The 19,284-nt window shown below is 46.0% G+C and overlaps 1 protein-coding gene across 1 annotated transcript; it reads right to left on the bottom strand.

Annotated features, from left to right (window-relative positions):
* LOC117555275 lies at positions 1-4,724 on the bottom strand. Its single transcript, XM_034230132.1, has 5 exons — positions 4,682-4,724; positions 4,313-4,471; positions 3,198-4,041; positions 836-889; positions 1-33 (listed from the first exon to the last, which is right to left on the bottom strand). The coding sequence occupies exons 1-5, from the start codon at positions 4,717-4,719 to the stop codon at positions 1-3; spliced, it is 1,128 nt and encodes a 375-aa protein (XP_034086023.1). The 5' UTR covers positions 4,720-4,724.
* Positions 4,725-19,284: the final 14,560 nt, after the last annotated feature.

Below are 19,284 nucleotides of genomic sequence, written 5' to 3'. Positions count from 1 at the left end.
CTATGAGTGATGTGTGAGCGTGTCGGCCAGGCACTAAAACCAAAAGAACAGAAAAGAGCTTAAGAAAGATGGAAAGAAGGCTCTTTTATTCCTATTCCTCACTGTCAGTGTCAGGGCAGTCATCGTTCTCTTCCTCTGTTTCTTTTTTATTTGCACAATTTGAGCAACGACATAAGTCTGTGCAACAGAGTCCTGCAGAGAAGCATGAACATCTGCCTTTCTCACAGGCAGACTCTTTGCAGCTGCAGTGTATCACATGCAACACACTGTCAGGGGCAGGATTTCTTGTCATCCAGGTGACGTGTAAGTTCCCATCCTCTATTTCCCAACCATATCCAGCAGGTGATGGAGCATTCATTTCTCTTTTGAGACAGGACCTCATTATTGCTGCCTGGTAATTTGCCCTTTTGCAGTGCTGATGGAGGGCATCATGAGTAGGGGGAATGCTTAATTCTGGCAAGGCCGATGATGCCATACAGAAAGCCTTGTACCTAGCATCATTTACATGTTCGGCTGCTGGCTGATCATACAGGTGACATACATACCGGCAAAGAAGTGCAAATGTTGATTGCTCCAAGTCAAAGTTAGTACCTAAACTTCTGAAAGCCTTAAGGTAGTCATCTTTCTCACATGCAACAGCAAATGACTTTCTTTTGCCTTTGCCATAGAAAGCGCTTGTGGAGTCACACCCAGAGAACGTGTGAATTCCAATCAAGGCTGAACACACACTGGTTCCGAGAGCTGATGACACCATGGCAATGTCAATGATCCGTGTCCTGTTGCCAGTCCCTGTGAACACATATAAGCTGCATGGCAAATCTGCCTGCAGACTTACAGCAATGACTGCCACATCAGTGTCCGAGCTCTTGATGATGACAGCTTTGTGCTCCTGTGCAGCATGTTGGGCATGTAAAAACACCCGTGTGTCACATTCCTCATGATCACACTGCAGGTCTTCAACAACATCAACAGACTGTACACCCTCCATGACAGTTACACAGTGGCATTGATTTTGATGGGCAATGTACAAGCTGAGGTTTTTACCCACTGTTGTGAGGTCTGCATGTGTCCATGCCACATAAAGGAATTCGGCCAGTGCTTCCTTATTTTTTCCGTCAGAGAGAAACTTCTTCCACTGGGTTGGAGTTCTCTGATCTGGGCTGAAGATTGTTATTAGTTGTGACCCTGCATCAGCTCTACGGGACCGTTCTAGGCTTTTGATGCTGATGGGTGGATACCGGTCAGTGACAAAATCAATGCGTGTACACTTGTGATGCAAAGCAAGTTGGAGTATGCTCTGCAGTATGGTCTCTGCAAGCTCTCCAAATGTTGCTGGTCTGGATGGCATGGCCTGCATGACTGCCATGCCATCAAAAAGAATGGCACCACCTATTGGAACTTTGTCAACCAAGCACTCTCCACCTTTGCTCTGCAATAGATCCATGAGAGCTGATTTGTTTGTTTTGGCAAGTGAACCATCAGCACTTGCTCATGGATATGACACAGTTCCCAAGGAATATGACAGAATTTCCCTCATTTCAATTTTCCTGCTCTGGCCAAGGATGAGGAGCCTGGAAAATAACTTCTTGTCAGCACGCAAAATCACTTCCTTGCCTGCTGCAGATTTTTTGGGGGGCTTTTCTGATCACTGAGAGTCTTGAATTTTTGTGATATTATGGGGGCAAATATGTCAACTGTTTTGGATAACAGTCTCTGCTCCATAAACTCCTTTACAGCATTTTCACCCTTTTCTGAGGCAACAAGCAAATCCTTTGTGATTTCTCCTGTTGCTACTCTTCCAGAGCTAAGACACACAATGCCGTCTTGGTGTACATCAAAAGGGTTGAGCATGGAATCAATAGTGTCCAAGATTCTACTCACAGCCTTTGCATCAGCAGAGATGCGTGTCTTGTCCAGGTCTTTTCTTGTCCGTAGCTCAGGAGATATCCCTGCCATTGATTCACACTGTCTTGCTATCGCGGCTCTTTCATGCTGTGACAGTATCCAGTGATACACTGCAGACCGATTTTGTGTGATCCCTGTCCAGCCACCTTTGGTCTTGGCATCTCTGTTAAGCGTTTGCTCAATAGCCTGGTCGCAAGCAATGGAGGCAAATCCATGAACACTTTGTCGCTGGACAGTCCACTGGCCTTTCACATTCATGTCACTGTGGCAAGAGGGATGTGTGACAGGCAGATTCATCATTTCCAGCCAGTATGCAGGTAAATATCGAGCGTAATTTACTCTATCGTAGGCAAAAAACCATGGCATCATTAACCGGACGGTTGACAGGTGAAGCTGCCAGTTTGATTCTCGCGTTGCTCTCACAAACAGGAGGAGTAGCTGCATCATGTCAATGTATGAGCTCCAGAAAGCAAATGTTGCATTCTCTGTACTCCTCCTCTGCACAAAGTCTGCATATTTCGAGCACATATTATCAAACCTCTGATCTGCACTCAAAACATCCATCAATCTGTCTGGAAAGGCACATTCCATCTCAGTGATGACATCCATGCACGCAGCTCTCTCTTGGGGTGGCAAGGAGTCCATGAAGGTGATAAACCGGATGCGCTGCAGACTCTCATATAGAAGTTTATGAGCCCTCATGCTGCGATTGTAGTGATGGCCATTGAGTACCCCATTGATGGATCCTGGGGCAACAACTTCAGATTCAATGAGGATATCTTGCAGTCCTGCATCTCCGAACCTTTTGCCTAGAATACTCAGGTAGGACATGCATGTATGGAATTCACCTAGTCTAATCACTAGACGCTTTGTAAACTCAACATCCTTCCAGCGTATTTGCTGTGCTTTGGCATATAGCCTGGTCAAACACTAAAACTATATGATCCAGTTCTAGCTGGTCAGCAATCTGGACACTTCGCTTCAGGATAGTGTTGACTGTTGACATCTCTGTTGGTGAGGCTTCAATGACTGGAAGATAATACAATGCGGACTTCTGCAGAGTGTTTTCATCCTGAAGCAGTGTATGGAACCCTGTCCAGCTTGGGATTGTACAACTATCCGTACATGTGGACTTCACAAAAGCATATGCCATTTCAGCTTGTACAGCAAAGTGGGTGTCCATTCTGCATGTCGCTGACTGCACTGGTTGACACAAGTTCTGTGGCCCTTGCCTTTTGGACTGATGGTAAGGTTGTATAGGCATTGGGGGGGGGGGCTATGAATGAGCTAACTCCCTTTCTCAGTGGCTGTCTGATTGCTGTGGACATAGGCTCGCCGGGCACACTCTGGAGCATAATTCCATTTGTATGGTGAGTAGTTCCACGACCCGATAGTGTCTCCTCACCAAAGTCAATGTTATCCCACACAAGTGTTGTGGGTGTCCGCTTTGAGAATCCCTTCGGTATTTTGTCTCTGCCTTCTACTAGTGTCAGTTGGGCAAGGCTAGTGTCTAGACTCAAAACTGTGTCCCATGATGCACAATGTCCCAGTCTGTTAAGCAGTGATACAATGCGTGATGATCCAGTTAAATGTCGAACAGTTAAACCTAAAGCCAAGGACTTGGGTGTCTGCTTGCGGCCCTTGGAAGCAAGGTACACAATGTCTTGACAAACAGACAACACTTTCAAATGTATGTCATCATCAATGTTGACATAATGATCCAGTGTTGGCTCCTCAGTGGAACCTATAATCCAGCTGAGCAGATTGTATAGTCCAATGGGGACAACAGTTTGAGATTCAGTGACATTTACATTTTCAGAAGTGGGAGGCCATGGGCATGACATGCCAGGAGTGTCACTAAGCAGTCTTTTCAAAAACAACGCTGCTGTATACAGTGTCCTTGTGTCCTCATGTGTTGTTTGGCACTTTGTTCTCCCTGTTTCATTGTCGCTGTCTGTCTGGCTCAATTCACTGGACTGTGTTGTTTCCGTACCGGATGGATCTGGTAGCATGTCCACGAGTGCATCCTTTGACAGAGTCTCAGCAAAAACCAGTTCGCAGACGTTGCGCTTGGTGGGCATGTGAAACGCTAGCTGAGGGAAATCTTGAGCCAGCCTCTTCTTCAACAGATCCTGTCTGTAACACAACAAAACAGTGACAATTACGAGTCACAGGAGTACCATCAAAAGCAGAGTGGTGGAGGTGATACAAGACATTACAGACTAGAACCTATCTGCCATACAGCACATTTAACACCAAAGAAGCCAAATAAAGGCCCACATCATCACAAACAACACTACACACTACACATCATGGGGGTTTCTCCAAACAGGCCTGTCATACACATTTTGTTTAAAGCTGGCCTTGCACATGATAAATAATAAGACTTGTATTACATTGCAGTTACCTGTAGTTTGAAGCATCAACACCTTCGTTTGCTTTCACCATGTCAATGAAGGCCTGCCTCAGCTGGCCCATTCTAAGCACCTCATTGTTGACAAGCAGCCTCTGGCGGATGATCCTCTCACAGAACAGCTTGTAACTGGCATCAAACATTGCCTCATCCCTACAACACATGAATGAGAAGTAAATAAATGGATAAATGAATAAGTGTTGTGATTGTGTGCACATCTAACAGAAGGAAATTGGATGTTTACTTATAATGTTAAGTATGTGTATGTGTATATATATATATATAGCCATCGCCGACACACACCTGGACTTCAGTCTGGTGGTAGTGCAAATAGGTAAAGCAATCCAAGGAGAAATAACTTACTGTTCTGTCTCTGGTTTGTCAGATCTCAGCAAAAACATGGTGTACTGACTGTAACAGCTTTTGTGGTACCGCACCTCCAGAGCCACACAGTCTTTGTCTTTTATATGTAAAAGAACACTTTGGTCATCTTTCTTCTCAGCAGCTTTCTGCAATTTGCCTAAACGGAAAAAAAAAGGACAACTCAATGAGTTTGTTGACGTATCTCTCACACATAATTGTACCTTTCAGTTATTCAACCACAGAGAATGTGTGTGTGTGTGTGTGTGTGTGTGTGTAGTGTGTGTGTGGTGTGTGGGTGGGGGAGGGGGTTTGCTTACCTGCTTTTAATGTTTCAGCCTTACACAGTTGATCCCTTTGTCGCTTGCCTGCTTTGATGATCATTTTCTCCTTCATCTTGCATATAATGCACAGGGCAGGAAGGACGGGGCCAGAGCCTGCGATTGGCAGGCCTGACCTTGATCGTAGCTTCTCTGTTTGGCTTCGGTACGTGCTGCGAGACGTCGATGGGATGGGCTCGACCTCAAGGTCCTCCCTAACGTCTTGATCTCCCTCACGTGCGAGCCGTCTTTCCACCTTCGTCATGGCCTTTGTGTCGGTAAACCTTATGTAGCATGTGTGGTGGAAGCCAGCGTCCTCAGGAATATCTTCGAACTCGAAATCAAGACAGTGCTTGTGGTTTTCAGCCACCACGTTCCGAGAGTCTCCCTTCAAGCCGAGCGACCGTTGTAAGCTTGTCCTGTACGTATTCCATCTTGTATTGGTAAAACAATCAACCTTTTCGTGCTTCACAGACGTAATATGCATGTAACAATGTTTGTGTGTTGACAATTTTGACTTTTTGAGACTTTCTGGTGCGTTTTCCTCGTCTCCGCTACTCGATGAAACCATGGCGGCCGCCATCTTTCACTTCTGTTGACAATATGCAGCTACCCAATTGGTGTAGCACGATCACGTGATGAACCGTGGCACGACTTTGGACCAAGATATTATTACGCTTCGAAGGGAATAGTTCAGCCAATAATTACGTGCCTAGAAGAATTGGCAGGAATTTTAGCGACGACATTTTTTTTGGTGGATAAGCATGAATCGTTCTTTTTTATGAACTAAAGATTGTGTAGTTTCACTTCTGTGGAGCGGGATTTCTTTTCTAAAGGACTTTTCGAGGTTCACCTTGCGGCCTAATTATCCCGCTTATTACATGGCCACATTCTCAACAAATAGTTGTATGTATTTATTTAAATTGACATGCATCCGCTAAGAAAAATAGTCCGTTGTTACTGTTTGAACTAACGTAGCAACGGCATGAACTGCTTCGATAGTGTTTTTGAGGAGCTTTTTGATTACAGATTTGAAAACATTTGGCCACAGCAAATCATTTATATTAAACATGTAATTTTTACTTTTGAATACTTCAGTACAAAGGATGTGTTGAATAATTTAAGTGATATAGGCCTATGTGTACACATATACATCATTCATTAGTCAAAACAGGGCTACATTTGATTTAATTAAAAGGTATAATATGTGGTAAACTGAAGAGCCGTTTGGGAGCCGAAAGAGCCGGCTCTTCTTGGTGAGCCGAGCCAAATGATCCGGCTCACCAAGAAGAGCCGGAATTCCCATCACTAAACACCACGCCGTTATCAAAGATGTTCTATTGAGAAGACGATCACTACCTGACAAAAGTTTTCAAAACCGTGGCTACTGAAATCAATCTTACTAACTGCTGTCTGTGCAATTTACTCCGCGCGAGTTGGCAGACTTTATTTTGCTTACTTTAACATCATTTTTCATGGTGGGGCTAAGCCATTTCTTGGTATGGGTGTAGCCTACCCCAGCAATACCCTGGCGCTGCCACTGGTGGCACGTATGGGGCGGGCCATTCTGCACATGCGTTAAATGCGTTAAATATTTTAACGCAATTAATTCAAAAAATTAATTACCGCCGTTAACGCGATAATTTTGACAGCACTAGTTCTAATACATCCTAACCGGACATTTAAGACATACCAAGTCTACAGATATACAGTTAGTAACAGAGTCTAAAATGCGAGTATATACATAGATGGGGGGGGGGAAGCTGTCCATTGAACGACAGGTTGAGATTTGTACCATTACCGGGGCCAGTTTTGCAATGCTCTCCCCCGAAGGTGCTCTTTAAGAGAGGTTTTGAAGGTAAGTATAGTTTTACTTTCCTTTACAGTTGTGGGAAGAGCGTTCCACCTTGATGTGGCATAATTGCGAAACGTGTATTCCCCCTTTTTTGTGCCAAATCTGGGTTTCACATGATTTGTGGAGCTCCCTCTGGTGTTATGATCATGGTATTCCTTGACCTTTGGGAAGAATTTTGACATGTACATGGGTACCATAGAGGTGTAGTGGATCTTGTAGACCAGGCCCATTGCAAGTAGCTGTACTCTGTCGTCTACTCTAAGCCATCCTAGGTTGTCAAAGTGGGCAGAGGTGAGGTGGGTTCTAGATGAAAGGTCAAGCAGTAGTCTGACCAGTTTATTTTGCGATGTTTGAAGTTTTATTTTTAGCGCCTTGGAGGTGCTATGGTACCATGACGTGCAAGCATAGTCATAGTACCCTTGAATGAGTGCTCCTGCCAGAGTTTTCAGGGTGTTTTTGTTTACCAGAGAGGAGATCCGGTATAGGAATCTAGTTCTTTGATTGACTTTTTTTATTACATTGGATGCCATTTTGTCACAGGAGAGGTTTGCCTCAAGAATAGATCCTAGGTATGTAATTTCCTTCTTACTTGTGACAATAATGTCGCCCACTGCAACTGAGAAGTCGTCGGATTTGCTGAGATTATGTTTCGAACCGAAGAGAATGGACTCTGTTTTACCCAGGTGTAATGATAATTTATTATCGGCGAGCCAGGTGCAGATTCTGCCGAGCTCGGAGCTGAGGGTTTTTTCAACCTGCAACCTGTTCCTGTCAGAGACCAGCAGGGCTGAGTCGTCCGCGAACAGGAACAAGTTGCAGTCACATGCTGATGACATTACATTTACATAAATTAGGAACAGTAACAGACCTAATATGCTTCCTTGTGGAACACCACAGCTCACTGGGAGGGGGGGGGACAGAGTACCATTTACCTCCACCATCTGTTCTCTCCCCTCCAGGTAGGATTGCATCCAGCTCACCGATAGTTTATCAAAACCAATTGCTTTTAGCTTGTCAATCAGAATGGGGTGATTGACAGTGTCGAAAGCCTTTTGTAGGTCCAGCATCACCATGCCGCAGTACTTGCCCTCGTACACCTCTTGTTTGATGTGGTCGCTCAAATAAAGAAGGCATGTGTCAGTGGAGTGGGATGTTCTAAAGCCAGATTGAAATTCATAGATTAGTTTCTTTTCCGCGAGGTACTTTTCGACCTGTTCATATACTATTTTTTCCATGATTTTCGAGATGGAGGTAAGTATAGAAACAGGGCGGTAGTTGCCTGGGTCCAATTTGCTGCCCTTTTTGTGCAGGGGGGTTACTCTTGCAATTTTGAAGTCTTTGGGTACTTTTCCCTGTTTTATGGAGAGGTTAATTATGTGAGCTATGACTGGTGAGATGGCGGTTGCTGAGTCTCTGAGGAATTTGGAGGGGATATTGTCGTGGCCAGTGGCCTTGTTAGGTTGGAGGGCGCTCAGTTTAATGAGTACCTCTGCTGTTGTTACCCTTGCTAGACTGAAATCATCTTTGCGTACCCCTAGGTTTTTGTAGTAGGTCATGATGTGATCTACTCCAAAAAGCCCCTGAGTGGGAGGGTAATTTATTTACAAGAGTTGTGGCTATGTTTGTGAAAAAAATGTTCAAGTACTTGGCCACATCCAGTTTGTCTGTGATGAGCCTGTTATCTGTCTTTATGTTTAAGTTAGAAAATCTCGTTTTGAGTTTTTTACTGCAGCCAAGCTGGTTATTGAGTAATTTCCAAAGTTCACGGGGTTTATTTTTGTTTTCCTCAGTTTTGACATTGATGAAATTCTTTTTGGCAGTTTTGATCATGGAGCTTACGTCATTTCTTAGTCTGTTTCTTTCAATTTTGAGTTCAGTCATGTGGGCCTGGAGTTCACTGCTCGTGCTTTTGGAAAGCATTGACTGACTGTTATGAAACTCAGAGCATTTTTTGTCTCTGCTTTTCATGGCGGTCAGTATGCCGGAGTGCATCCACGGCTCAGCGCGATTTTTTACCCTGGTTGTTCTTAGGGGGGCCAAATCATTGAGTATTGCAGAGAATTTGTTTTTGAAACCAAGCCATGTTTCTTCAACTTGTGTACCACTGAGCTCATCTGACCAGTCCAGGCTCTCCAGTTCTAGGTTAAAGGCCTCGCTAGAGTAGTTTTTGAGGTCTCTAGATATGACTGTTTTGTGACAGCCGGCCCTTTGTTTTAGCTTTTTGCGGGTACAGAATATCATATAATGATCACTTAAACCGCATGCTATAACCCCTTTACTGGAGATCCTGGACTTGTCAGAGGTCAGAATGAGATCAATGGTAGTTTGTGTTGTTTCACATACCCGGGTGGGTTGGGTGATTAGCTGGCTGAAGCCGTGCAGATCACAAGTCCTACTGAAGGACTTGAAGACGGACGTGTCTTTACGTTGCATATCCGTGTTCCAGTCTCCAATAGTAATTGTCTCTACATCCCCCACATCAGCCAAACACCCATCTAATGTATCATAAAAGTCACTCTGTTCCGGTGGTCTATAGATTGTCCCGACTATTACAGATTTAGCATTGTCAAAAAGAATTTCAACCCACACAGATTCAATATTTTCATGATGCAGGTCAGTACGGTTTTTGAAATTGGTGTCTTTATGTATGTACATGCAGACACCACCTCCATTCACGTTCCTGTCCCTTCTCACTACAAGATAATCTTCAATTTCAATCTCTGAATCTGTAATGGAATTGTCCAATTTGGTCTCAGAAAAGCATAATATGCTTGCCTTACCGTTCATAAATAGCTGCCTGAGTTCAGCCAGTTTGTGTCTCAGGCTGTTAGTGTTCAGATGAAAAATATGTAGTCCATTTTTGTTGCTTAAATGCACAATGTCGTCAGCTTGCAGATATTTGTCTTTGTCCGTTACAGCAACCGGCTTGTCGTGGTGGGGTGGTGGTGTGGGGTGGTGGTGGTGGTGGGGGGAGGGAGGCTCCGTTGTAGCTTGATCAAGTCTCACCCCACAAAGACTTGAGACTTGACTTGGACTTGCAAAAAAAGACTTGTGAACATCTCTGCTCGGCGCTCTCGCAAACTCCCCTATCTTTTCAGGCGGAGCCGAGGACCCGACCAGCACCTGCCAGACAACATTCCAATAAATACGGTTTAATCAGTTAAAAGATACTACCTCAATAATTAGTATAAATTATGTGCAAATATGTAATGTCAACTGTACTGTGCAATCACGCTAATAAAGTGCAATATTACCCGGCCTGAAGCCGTCAGTCCATAGTGACGAAGTTACCTTCGTCACAATCACCAACACTATGGTTTATTTTTTATTCACAGGCAAGTCAACGTTGTCGCATTAAAAGTCCCAAGATAGCTCCTGGTGCAATGAAATGTTCCCTTTCAGTGTTTTACTATTATGTCTGATGTTTCTCTATTAATATTGCTGCTGCATTAATGTGTATGTTGCATGTTACTGCTGTAGATGTGTTTCCGAGCCGCTCCGATTACAATGAGAGTTACAACGAGAACGTGACGTCATATTTACACAAGACCGGATCCTTTCTAGCCATAACCCAGCAGCTTCTACTGAAGCCAGTCCCCAACTCGGGGGACTTCCGGCCGGGAATTCGGGCGGCAGTATAGAGTGGCGAAGTCCCTCCCCTTCCGGTGGACCTCCATAGAACCTTATTTCGGAAAAAATATGTATTGAAGTCAATGGAGAGAGAAAGATTATCTTTCGATCCCGTTTGAATTGTGCCATGAATTACACATTTGTATTGGCCTTAACATGAAGTAACATCAAGTAACCCAAAATGTTAAACAGTAAGAGTAGTAGTCATATTTCGTGAACAGAGTTGGGTGTAACGCGTTACAAACTAATGCGTTACTGTAATAATATGACTTTTGTCGGTAACGGAATAGTGTTACTTTTATGATTCAGTAATCACACTACAGTTACTAACATTGCCCCGACACGCGTTACTTCGTTACTTTTATAAAATAATCACACTCACTGACAGACAAGAGGGGTTTCCGCCGCAGGTTTATATACATGTAGGTCTATGTAATCTGCGCGATTTGCGAGACCACATCTCCACGTGCAGTGCTGCATAAACATGGCTGAGTCTTTTCATCTGTAAACTCCCTCAACGGGGCCGCTCGCTCTCTTTTGTTGATCGCCCTCTCACGGGTGAACAGTTCAATGTCCCGCTTCATTGTAGGAATTCTGCCATGTCTCTACCACTTTAGTTTTACCATCTCTGTTACTAAGTTATGGAATACTAAATAAATAAGTAATTAGATACCTTACCGTTACTGTGCTCATAAAGAATGATAAGAATAATGCGTCTTGAACTGGTTTCATTAATTAGTGTCTTGACGTTTCACAGACTGTTAGCTTGTTGTGGTAGGCTGGTAGTGTGGTGACACGTTATTGGACATAATTCACCTTGCTTATTGTGTTGCCACACGGACCCTTTAGTGGGGAACACCTGTAGCTTTAGCTGCCATTCCTGCTAGCTCATCAGGCAGAGCAGTGCATGTGTTAACCTCTCTGAAAGTAATGGATAATAAAGATTGGAACTCCATTCTTAATACACCGCCTCCAACTCTCTTTTCACGGCACTACACTGGTGACCCTGACTTTTCCGAGAAAGTTTCCGGAAAATTAACGAACATGGCTGAGCGCGATGTTTTCATAAAGCTGCCGGAATTCTGGGAGCACGCCGCGGAGGCATGGTTCGCACACGTGGAGGCACATTTCGCCTGCCGACAGGTCCGTGACGGGCACCTAAAATACTACCATGTGGTAGCAGCGCTGGGGAGTTCCACGTCGTCCAGGTTGGTGGGATTCATCGCAGCCCCCCCACATCATGGCAAATATGAGGCGATTAAGGCCCTTCTCCTTAAGACATTTAGCTTATCCGCTAAGGAGAGGGCCCGCCAGATACTTGACATTCAAGGCCTAGGAGACAGCAAGCCATCCCAGCTAATGGAGAAAATGCTAAATCTGCTAGGGGGGGAAGATCCCCGGATTTTATTCACGGAGATTTTCCTGCGTCACTTGCCTCCCCGGGTACAGACGGCGCTGGCCAACACGCCTGTCACGGAGCCCCGTGCTTTGGCTGAGGAAGCGGATCGTTTTTTCCTGGCTACGCAACAGCCCGGGGCAGAGACGTTAGCCGCGACGCTCAGCGGCCCACCGGCAGTCAAGAAAGCGTGGCGGAGGCCGGACACGGCTGTGGCTAGCCGGCGTGGATACGCCGGAGAGTGCGTTTACCACGCACGTTTCGGGACAAGGGCGAAGAGATGCATCGCTCCGTGCAGCTACAAACCCCCGGGAAACGGAGGGGCCGGCGCTCAGTAGTGGCTCTGAGGGTCGGCGGCACGTGCAGGCTCCTCTTCGTCAGCGACAGCGTTTCGGGGAGCTTGTTTCTGTGTGACACGGGCGCTCAACGGAGCGTAGTTCCAGCGTCGAGTGAAGACGTCGCCCGTGGGGGGCACGGACCGCGATTGACGACGGCTAACGGCAGTCCCATTCGCACGTACGGCGTGAGGCCTATGTGTTTGTGCATCGGAGGACAGCGTTTCAGCTGGGATTTTGTGACAGCGGACATTTCTTTTCCCCTCCTCGGAGCGGATTTTTTGTGTGCTCATGGACTCTTAGTGGACGTTAAGAATAGGCGTTTGGTTGATGCCTTAACGTTTTCTTCCCTCGTGTGCACACTTGGCAGCGCAGCGTACGAGGAAGCGTACCTGTCAGGCTCGCTGTCAGGTGCAGACACGTTTCTCAGACTGTTGGCCGAGTTTCCAGACCTGTCGCTACCCACCTTCTCTGCGCTTACCACTAAGCATGGCGTGGAACACCACGTCACTACCGGGGGGCCTCCTGTCTACGCCAGGGCCCGGCAGTTGAACCCTTCTAAGCTGGCTGTAGCGAGGGCGGAGTTCGCAACCATGGAGCGCCTGGGCATTGTCCGCCGCTCCGACAGTCCTTGGGCTTCCCCCCTGCACGTCGTTCCCAAATCGAACGGCGGGTTCCGTCCTTTTCACACGGCTCAACGAACACGGATTAATCATCAATCCTGCAAAGTGCCAGTTTGGGGTGTCGGACATCGATTTCCTGGGGCACCGCGTCACCAAGGGTGGTGCGACACCTCTGCCAGCGAAGGTGGAGGCTGTTGCGGCGTTTCCTCGCCCGCTCACAGCCCGGTCGCTCCGTGAGTTTCTGGGGATGGTGACTTTCTACCACCGTTTCATCGCCCGGGCCGCACACATCATGCGGCCGCTGTATGAAGCGTTGAAAGGCAAGACCCCCGTCCAGGAGATCGACTGGACAGCAGGGGCGGACGGCGCTTTTGCTGAGGTCAAGACCGCGTTGGCTCAGGCGGCTTTGCTGGCACACCCATCATCTACGGCTCCCATCTCCATCACCACGGACGCGTCAGACTACGCGGTCGGCGCAGTGCACGAGCAGTGGGTGGAGGGCGCTTGGCAGCCGCTCGCCTTTTTCAGCCGCCAGCTGACGCCTAGAGAACGCAAATACAGCGCCTTTGACCGGGAGCTCCTCGGACTTTATTTGGCCGTGCGGCACTTCCGTTTCATGCTGGAAGGCCGTGAATTTACGGCTTTTGTCGACCACAAGCCGCTCACCTTCGCCATGTCAAAAGTGGCGGAGCCTTGGTCGGCACGTCAGCAGCGGCAGCTGTCCTACATATCGGAGTTCACTACGGACATTAAGCACGTGGCTGGCAAGTCGAACCTGGTTGCTGATTGCCTCTCCAGGGTCGTCATCGGTGCCGTCCAGTTGGGCCTGGACTATACTCGCATGGCGGCAGACCAGGTCACAGATCCCGGCGTCCAGGCCCTGAAGGTGGAGAGCGCGGGGCTGCGCTTGGAGGACGTGGTGTTCGGCGACGCGGGCATTACTCTCCTGTGTGACATCTCTACGGGCCTGGCGCGGCCTGTCGTCCCTGCCAGCTGGAGGCGTCCTGTGTTCGAGGCTGTGCACGGCCTGTCACACCCCGGCGTTAAACCTTCGGTGCGTTTGGTAGCGGCGAAGTTCGTTTGGCAAGGACTGAAAAGGGACGTGACGACTTGGGCCAGGGAGTGCGTGGCTTGTCAACGCGCTAAGGTGCACCGCCACACGAAGGCCCCGTTGGAGCGTTTCCTGGTGCCTGAGAGGAGGTTTGATCACGTCAACATTGACCTGGTTGGTCCGTTGCCTTCCTCTCAGGGGTTTTCCTACCTCCTCACCATGGTGGACAGAACGACCCGTTGGCCAGAGGCGGTTCCGCTCGTTTCGACATCAGCCGCAGACGTTGCCCGGGCCTTCATTGCAACGTGGGTGTGTCGTTTTGGCACCCCGTCAGACATTTCCTCAGACAGGGGCTCTCAGTTCACGTCCGAGCTCTGGAACACTGTGGCAGGCGGTTTGGGGGTTAAGCTGCACAGCACTACCGCTTACCACCCTCAGGCTAACGGCCTCTGCGAGCGCTTTCATCGCTCCATGAAGGCGGCCCTCAAGGCCGGCCTTACGGACGGTAACTGGGTCGACAAGCTGCCCTGGGTGATGCTGGGCCTGAGGACCGCACCTAAGGAAGATCTGCAGTGTTCTACAGCGGAGATGGTCTACGGTCAGCCGCTGAGAGTTCCGGGGGATTTCCTCCCAAATGCATCGGCTCCCTGGTCGGCGTCGACCCAGCGGGCTTTCCTGCGTGACGCCGCTGAGGCCTTTGCTCCGATCCCTACTACTCAGCACGGTACTCAGGTGTCCCAGGTTCCCGCAGAGCTCCGCTCGGCGGAGCACGTGTTCATCCGGCACGATGCGCACAGAGGCGCCCTGCAGCCCCCTTATGATGGGCCTTTCCGGGTCTTGGAGCACGGGGACAAGCACCTGGTGGTCGACCTGGGTGGCAAGGCCGAGTACGTCTCGGTGGACCGGGTGAAGGCTGCTCACCTGGACTTGGACCAGCCTGTGGTGCTGGCTCGACCTCCTCGACGGGGCCGCCCCCCGGCCTCGTCCCCTGTCACGGATTTAAGACCTTGTTGTTCCGGTCCCTCCCCTTCCGGGGGCCGCACAGGCGAGAGTCACTTTTCCGACTCCCGTGCTCAGGAGTCGTGGGGGTCGGCGTGTCGTTCCTCCCCGCCATGCTGATTTTGTTTATGTGTGAATTCTGGGGGGGCTTGTGTGGTGACACGTTATTGGACATAATTCACCTTGCTTATTGTGTTGCCACACGGACCCTTTAGTGGGGAACACCTGTAGCTTTAGCTGCCATTCCTGCTAGCTCATCAGGCAGAGCAGTGCATGTGTTAACCTCTCTGAAAGTAATGGATAATAAAGATTGGAACTCCATTCTTAATACACCGCCTCCGACTCTCTTTTCACGGCACTACAGTAGCCTAATTTAGAGCATATAAAAAGAAAGACTTGTGTTATGTCTTCCTTAATGCAATAGTAATTGGGGGTGCAAGTGGAGTCTCGCAGAGGCAAAACTGTGGCGCGCTTCACTGTAGGTGCGCCGCAGTCTGTATGATCTGCCTGCAGGGAGGGGCGGGCCGGCCCTGCGAGTAAAGTAACGAGTAAAGTAACGAGTTACTTTATGTAGAGAGTAACGAAGTAGTGTAATATATTACTTTTTTAAAAGTATATGTAATATTACTTTTTTTTAGTAACGACCCCATCTCTGTTCGTGAACCCTTTGAAGAGTACTGTCACACCGGTGTGATCATTCTATAATACACCATTTAAGCCCGGGGGAATAAATGCTAACGCTACATTAGCATCGGCGATCTGTTCTACTTCATGCTATCTGCACAAATGGTTGACATTAAACATTAAAAAGATCAGGCAGTTCAGAAAGAATCAAAGGAAGGCAGGCAGGCAGCTTTGCATGACATTCTTCTGGACGTGTTTCATTGTGTTGATAGTGAGGGTAGTCAATCACTTTTTTGACAAGACACTAGTGACGGCCATCTTGGTGACGTGTGTTGTTGTAAGAGTCTGCGAGACCAGAGATGTAGTTCATTGAGCGTTTCACACAAAAAAATGTGTTACTTCACAGTTTTACGACACATTATTTTTTTTTGACTGGCAAAATTATCTTTTAAATTGACAAACATGTGTAATTCGTGGCACAATTCAAACGGGATCGAAAGATAATCTTTCTCTCTCCATTGACTTCAATACATATAATTTTTTCCGAAATAAGGTCCCATGGAGCTCACCCGGAGGGGGAGGGACTTCACCACTCTATACGCCGTGAAGTTGTTTGCAGCCTGCCAGTAAACCCAAAGCAGAAGAAGACGAAGTGACGTCAGCGGCTCATTTGCGTAATCTTCCCTCAGGGAAAAGTACTCCGGTGTGAACGCGATTGGCACTTATGGCGCATTTCCACTGCAGCGGGTAGCCCCGTTTAAGCGTTCTTAACCGTCCTCAAGCGGCCAGGCCGGTTTTTGGTGGCGTTTCCATATAGCCTAGTACCGGCCAGCGGGTACTTTTTCCCTCTTTTTCCGGCCTCATAAAATCGTGGTTCCCTCAGACCAGGGCCAGGGCTGAACTAGTGACGTCAACACTCTCGACTGCTGATTGGTCAGAGAGAATCGTCACAAGATCGCGCGCGAGTTCATCCCTAGCGTCGCATATATATTTAGAAGCAAGCTTGCAGCATTTTTATAAACAGCATTTTGTAAACGGATGAGCTACAAAAATGGCTACGTCTAATAAGAAAAGCACACCGTGGTCGACCGAGGAGGTGACGACGTTCCTACATCTCATTAGGGATGATCAAATCCAGCGGGAGCTCGACGGAACAACTCGAAATGTGAACAAAAACAAAGCCGATCGCCCCGCCTACACTGCGTTGCTGCCTCAGGTCCTAAACTGTAATGGAAATGCGCCACGGCCTGGGCCGGCCAGCGAGGCAGCCCGAGGCCAGAGCGAGGACGCTTAAACGGGGCTACCCCGATGCAAAAAAACGCGCCATTAGTGCCCTGGGGTACTAAGTGTCGGGGCACTAAGTACTGCAAAGTACGCGGTGTGACACTTGATTATTTGCTAATTTGGTTTTTAATTTACCAGAACTTCTTTTAGTTTGTTAGGCCAGCTTCACATTGGTGCAAGTGACAGCTTGCTTGTGATCCAGATGTTGATTATACCGAAAGGGGAAATCATGAATTTATAATTAAACACTTCGAACATCAATTTGGATGATTGCTGTGACTCTGTGGGATTCAAAGAGACTTGTCAGCTTTTCTCTGAAGCACAACAGCCTGGTTACATGTTCTTCTGCATCTGTATCACCCATTCATTTATTCATAGGAAAAGAAAGAGACATATTTGGACTCTTTGTATGTTTTGATTTGTTTCTATGATTAATAATATCAGATGAAAGTTTGTGTAGCTACATCTTAAGGATGTCCCTCTGCTCACTGTAATATATACAGCTATGTCTCCTGTTTAAATATACTTTTAATTTGCATATGTCTTTAAAAGTGCAGGAAAAAATGTTGATCCACCTAGCCATCTTAGAAAAACATTTTAAATGAGATGCTTCCTTTCACAGTCAAATTCTGAAAAGCTGTTTCATGCATTTATTTTGAGAAGAGTACATAATGCGCCTTTTGCTGGAGTGACAACAATGTTTTTTAAGTAACCAGAGTAAGAAAAGGCTACTAATAACTCAAACCAAAGGGTTTGTAATCATCTCCCGTATTTTAACGTTCTTTAATTTGCTCCCTTTAACACAAATAATTGATTTGTTGTAGTTCCTTCGTCCTTCATTGAAAGCTCAGTGATTACACATCGTACATTACCCTTAGATCACCCAGGAAAAAGGTCTCCTGAGCTAATGTGCCTCCAGTCATTATGCTCCTACTCTCTTAAATCTATCAACTAAGGTATTCTTTTAAAAGCAGACTAAAAACAAACCTTACATCACAAGGCTTTGGTGTTTTGTTGACTTGTAAACCTTTATGAGAGAATTATAATTATTATAATTATTGTTGTTTTTTTGTTTCCTAATAGTTTCCTATCTTATACATTTTCATGTAATACCATCTCATTTATGTTATTTTTTTCAAATATATATATAATGTTACCCTTCATGTAAAATACGATTGTACTATGCACACCTTGACATATGGGAAGATGATTACGAGAGAACTTGTGTACAACTTAGTTTACAAAGATGAAATGTTATTGCAAAAAATATGCGGATTATGAACTAAAATGTGTGTGAACAGAAGAATTTATATAATAGCAAACATTTATATTTTGTGTAATGGCAAGAGGGGTGGGAATGGGGGCGTGTTAAGTGGGCAAGGGACTCCCTGCCCTTCATTTTCATTTTCTATATTTACATTAGTATAATTTGTATCTGTATATTTGTCTCATATTGTCAAGGTGACTGAAAATGTCATAAATGTCATAAAAAGTTGGCCTGAAAAAAAGAAAAGAAATGTATGATCTTTAGCCTATTTTTTTGCTAATTATTTTATAAATAAACTTGACTTGTTGATAGGATAACCTGTCTTTGATCCAGGATTTCTATCCATGTGCCTCCTTATCCTCATTAATGCTCTTTAGATATAATAGTAAGGTATTTATTTGTGCTTTTACACCAGCCACTCATGACATAACAAACCATTTTTGAAAAAACACAAGCAAGTAAATGCGTGAAGTGCCAATGCACCAAAAACATGTTAAAACAACTCAGAGCTCAAGACTCACCTTTAAGAGCATGGGTGTTATCCTTCTTTGGCCTCCAACTTGAGTTGAGTTTTGTTTTTGTTTTGCAGCTGGTTTCGGTGGCCGGCTCTTGGGATATGCTGCAGTTGGAAACAAAGTAAACGGCACTTTATTCAACTGCATTTAAAATAAACATTATTACCAAGTGTGTTTGCTTTAGTCAGAACACGTTTATAATTACGTGAACAGTAATGTGTGCACAGTGCAGTTAAAAAGTATTTAAACAACGTTAAACCTCTACAAATACTACTTACAGCCCATCTGGACTGAAAATGTATACAATGCGTTTGATTAATATATATATATATATATATATATATAATATGCTGTTAAACCGAAGCAATCCCACATACTGTCAGCAAATTAATTGTGTTAGTGTGTTGCTTGTACAAAATCATTGCAAACTGTGAGAAAAAAAAAATACTGGGCTGGTGACAAACCAGGTTAGAATTAAACATATTGTGTACAGAATACGAACATGATTTAATTGACTTTACACATATGTCCAAAATACCATCAGGAACTAATAGCTTAGTGTTTGTTCATGTGATATTGAAAAACTAAAATGATTTCAGAATCTGCTACAGAACTCACTTTGATACAAATACATTAACCAACACTGCCGCTGTGTGGTGTAACAGAGTATTGCCATTTAAAAAAGCTAGGAACCATTGTACTAATCG

The sequence above is a fragment of the Gymnodraco acuticeps genome, unplaced genomic scaffold (genome assembly GCF_902827175.1).
Source record: "Gymnodraco acuticeps unplaced genomic scaffold, fGymAcu1.1, whole genome shotgun sequence".
Classification (NCBI taxonomy): Eukaryota; Metazoa; Chordata; class Actinopteri; order Perciformes; family Bathydraconidae; genus Gymnodraco; species Gymnodraco acuticeps.
The sequence above is the reverse complement of the archived record's forward strand: the minus strand, read 5'-3'. Positions and strand labels throughout refer to the sequence as shown.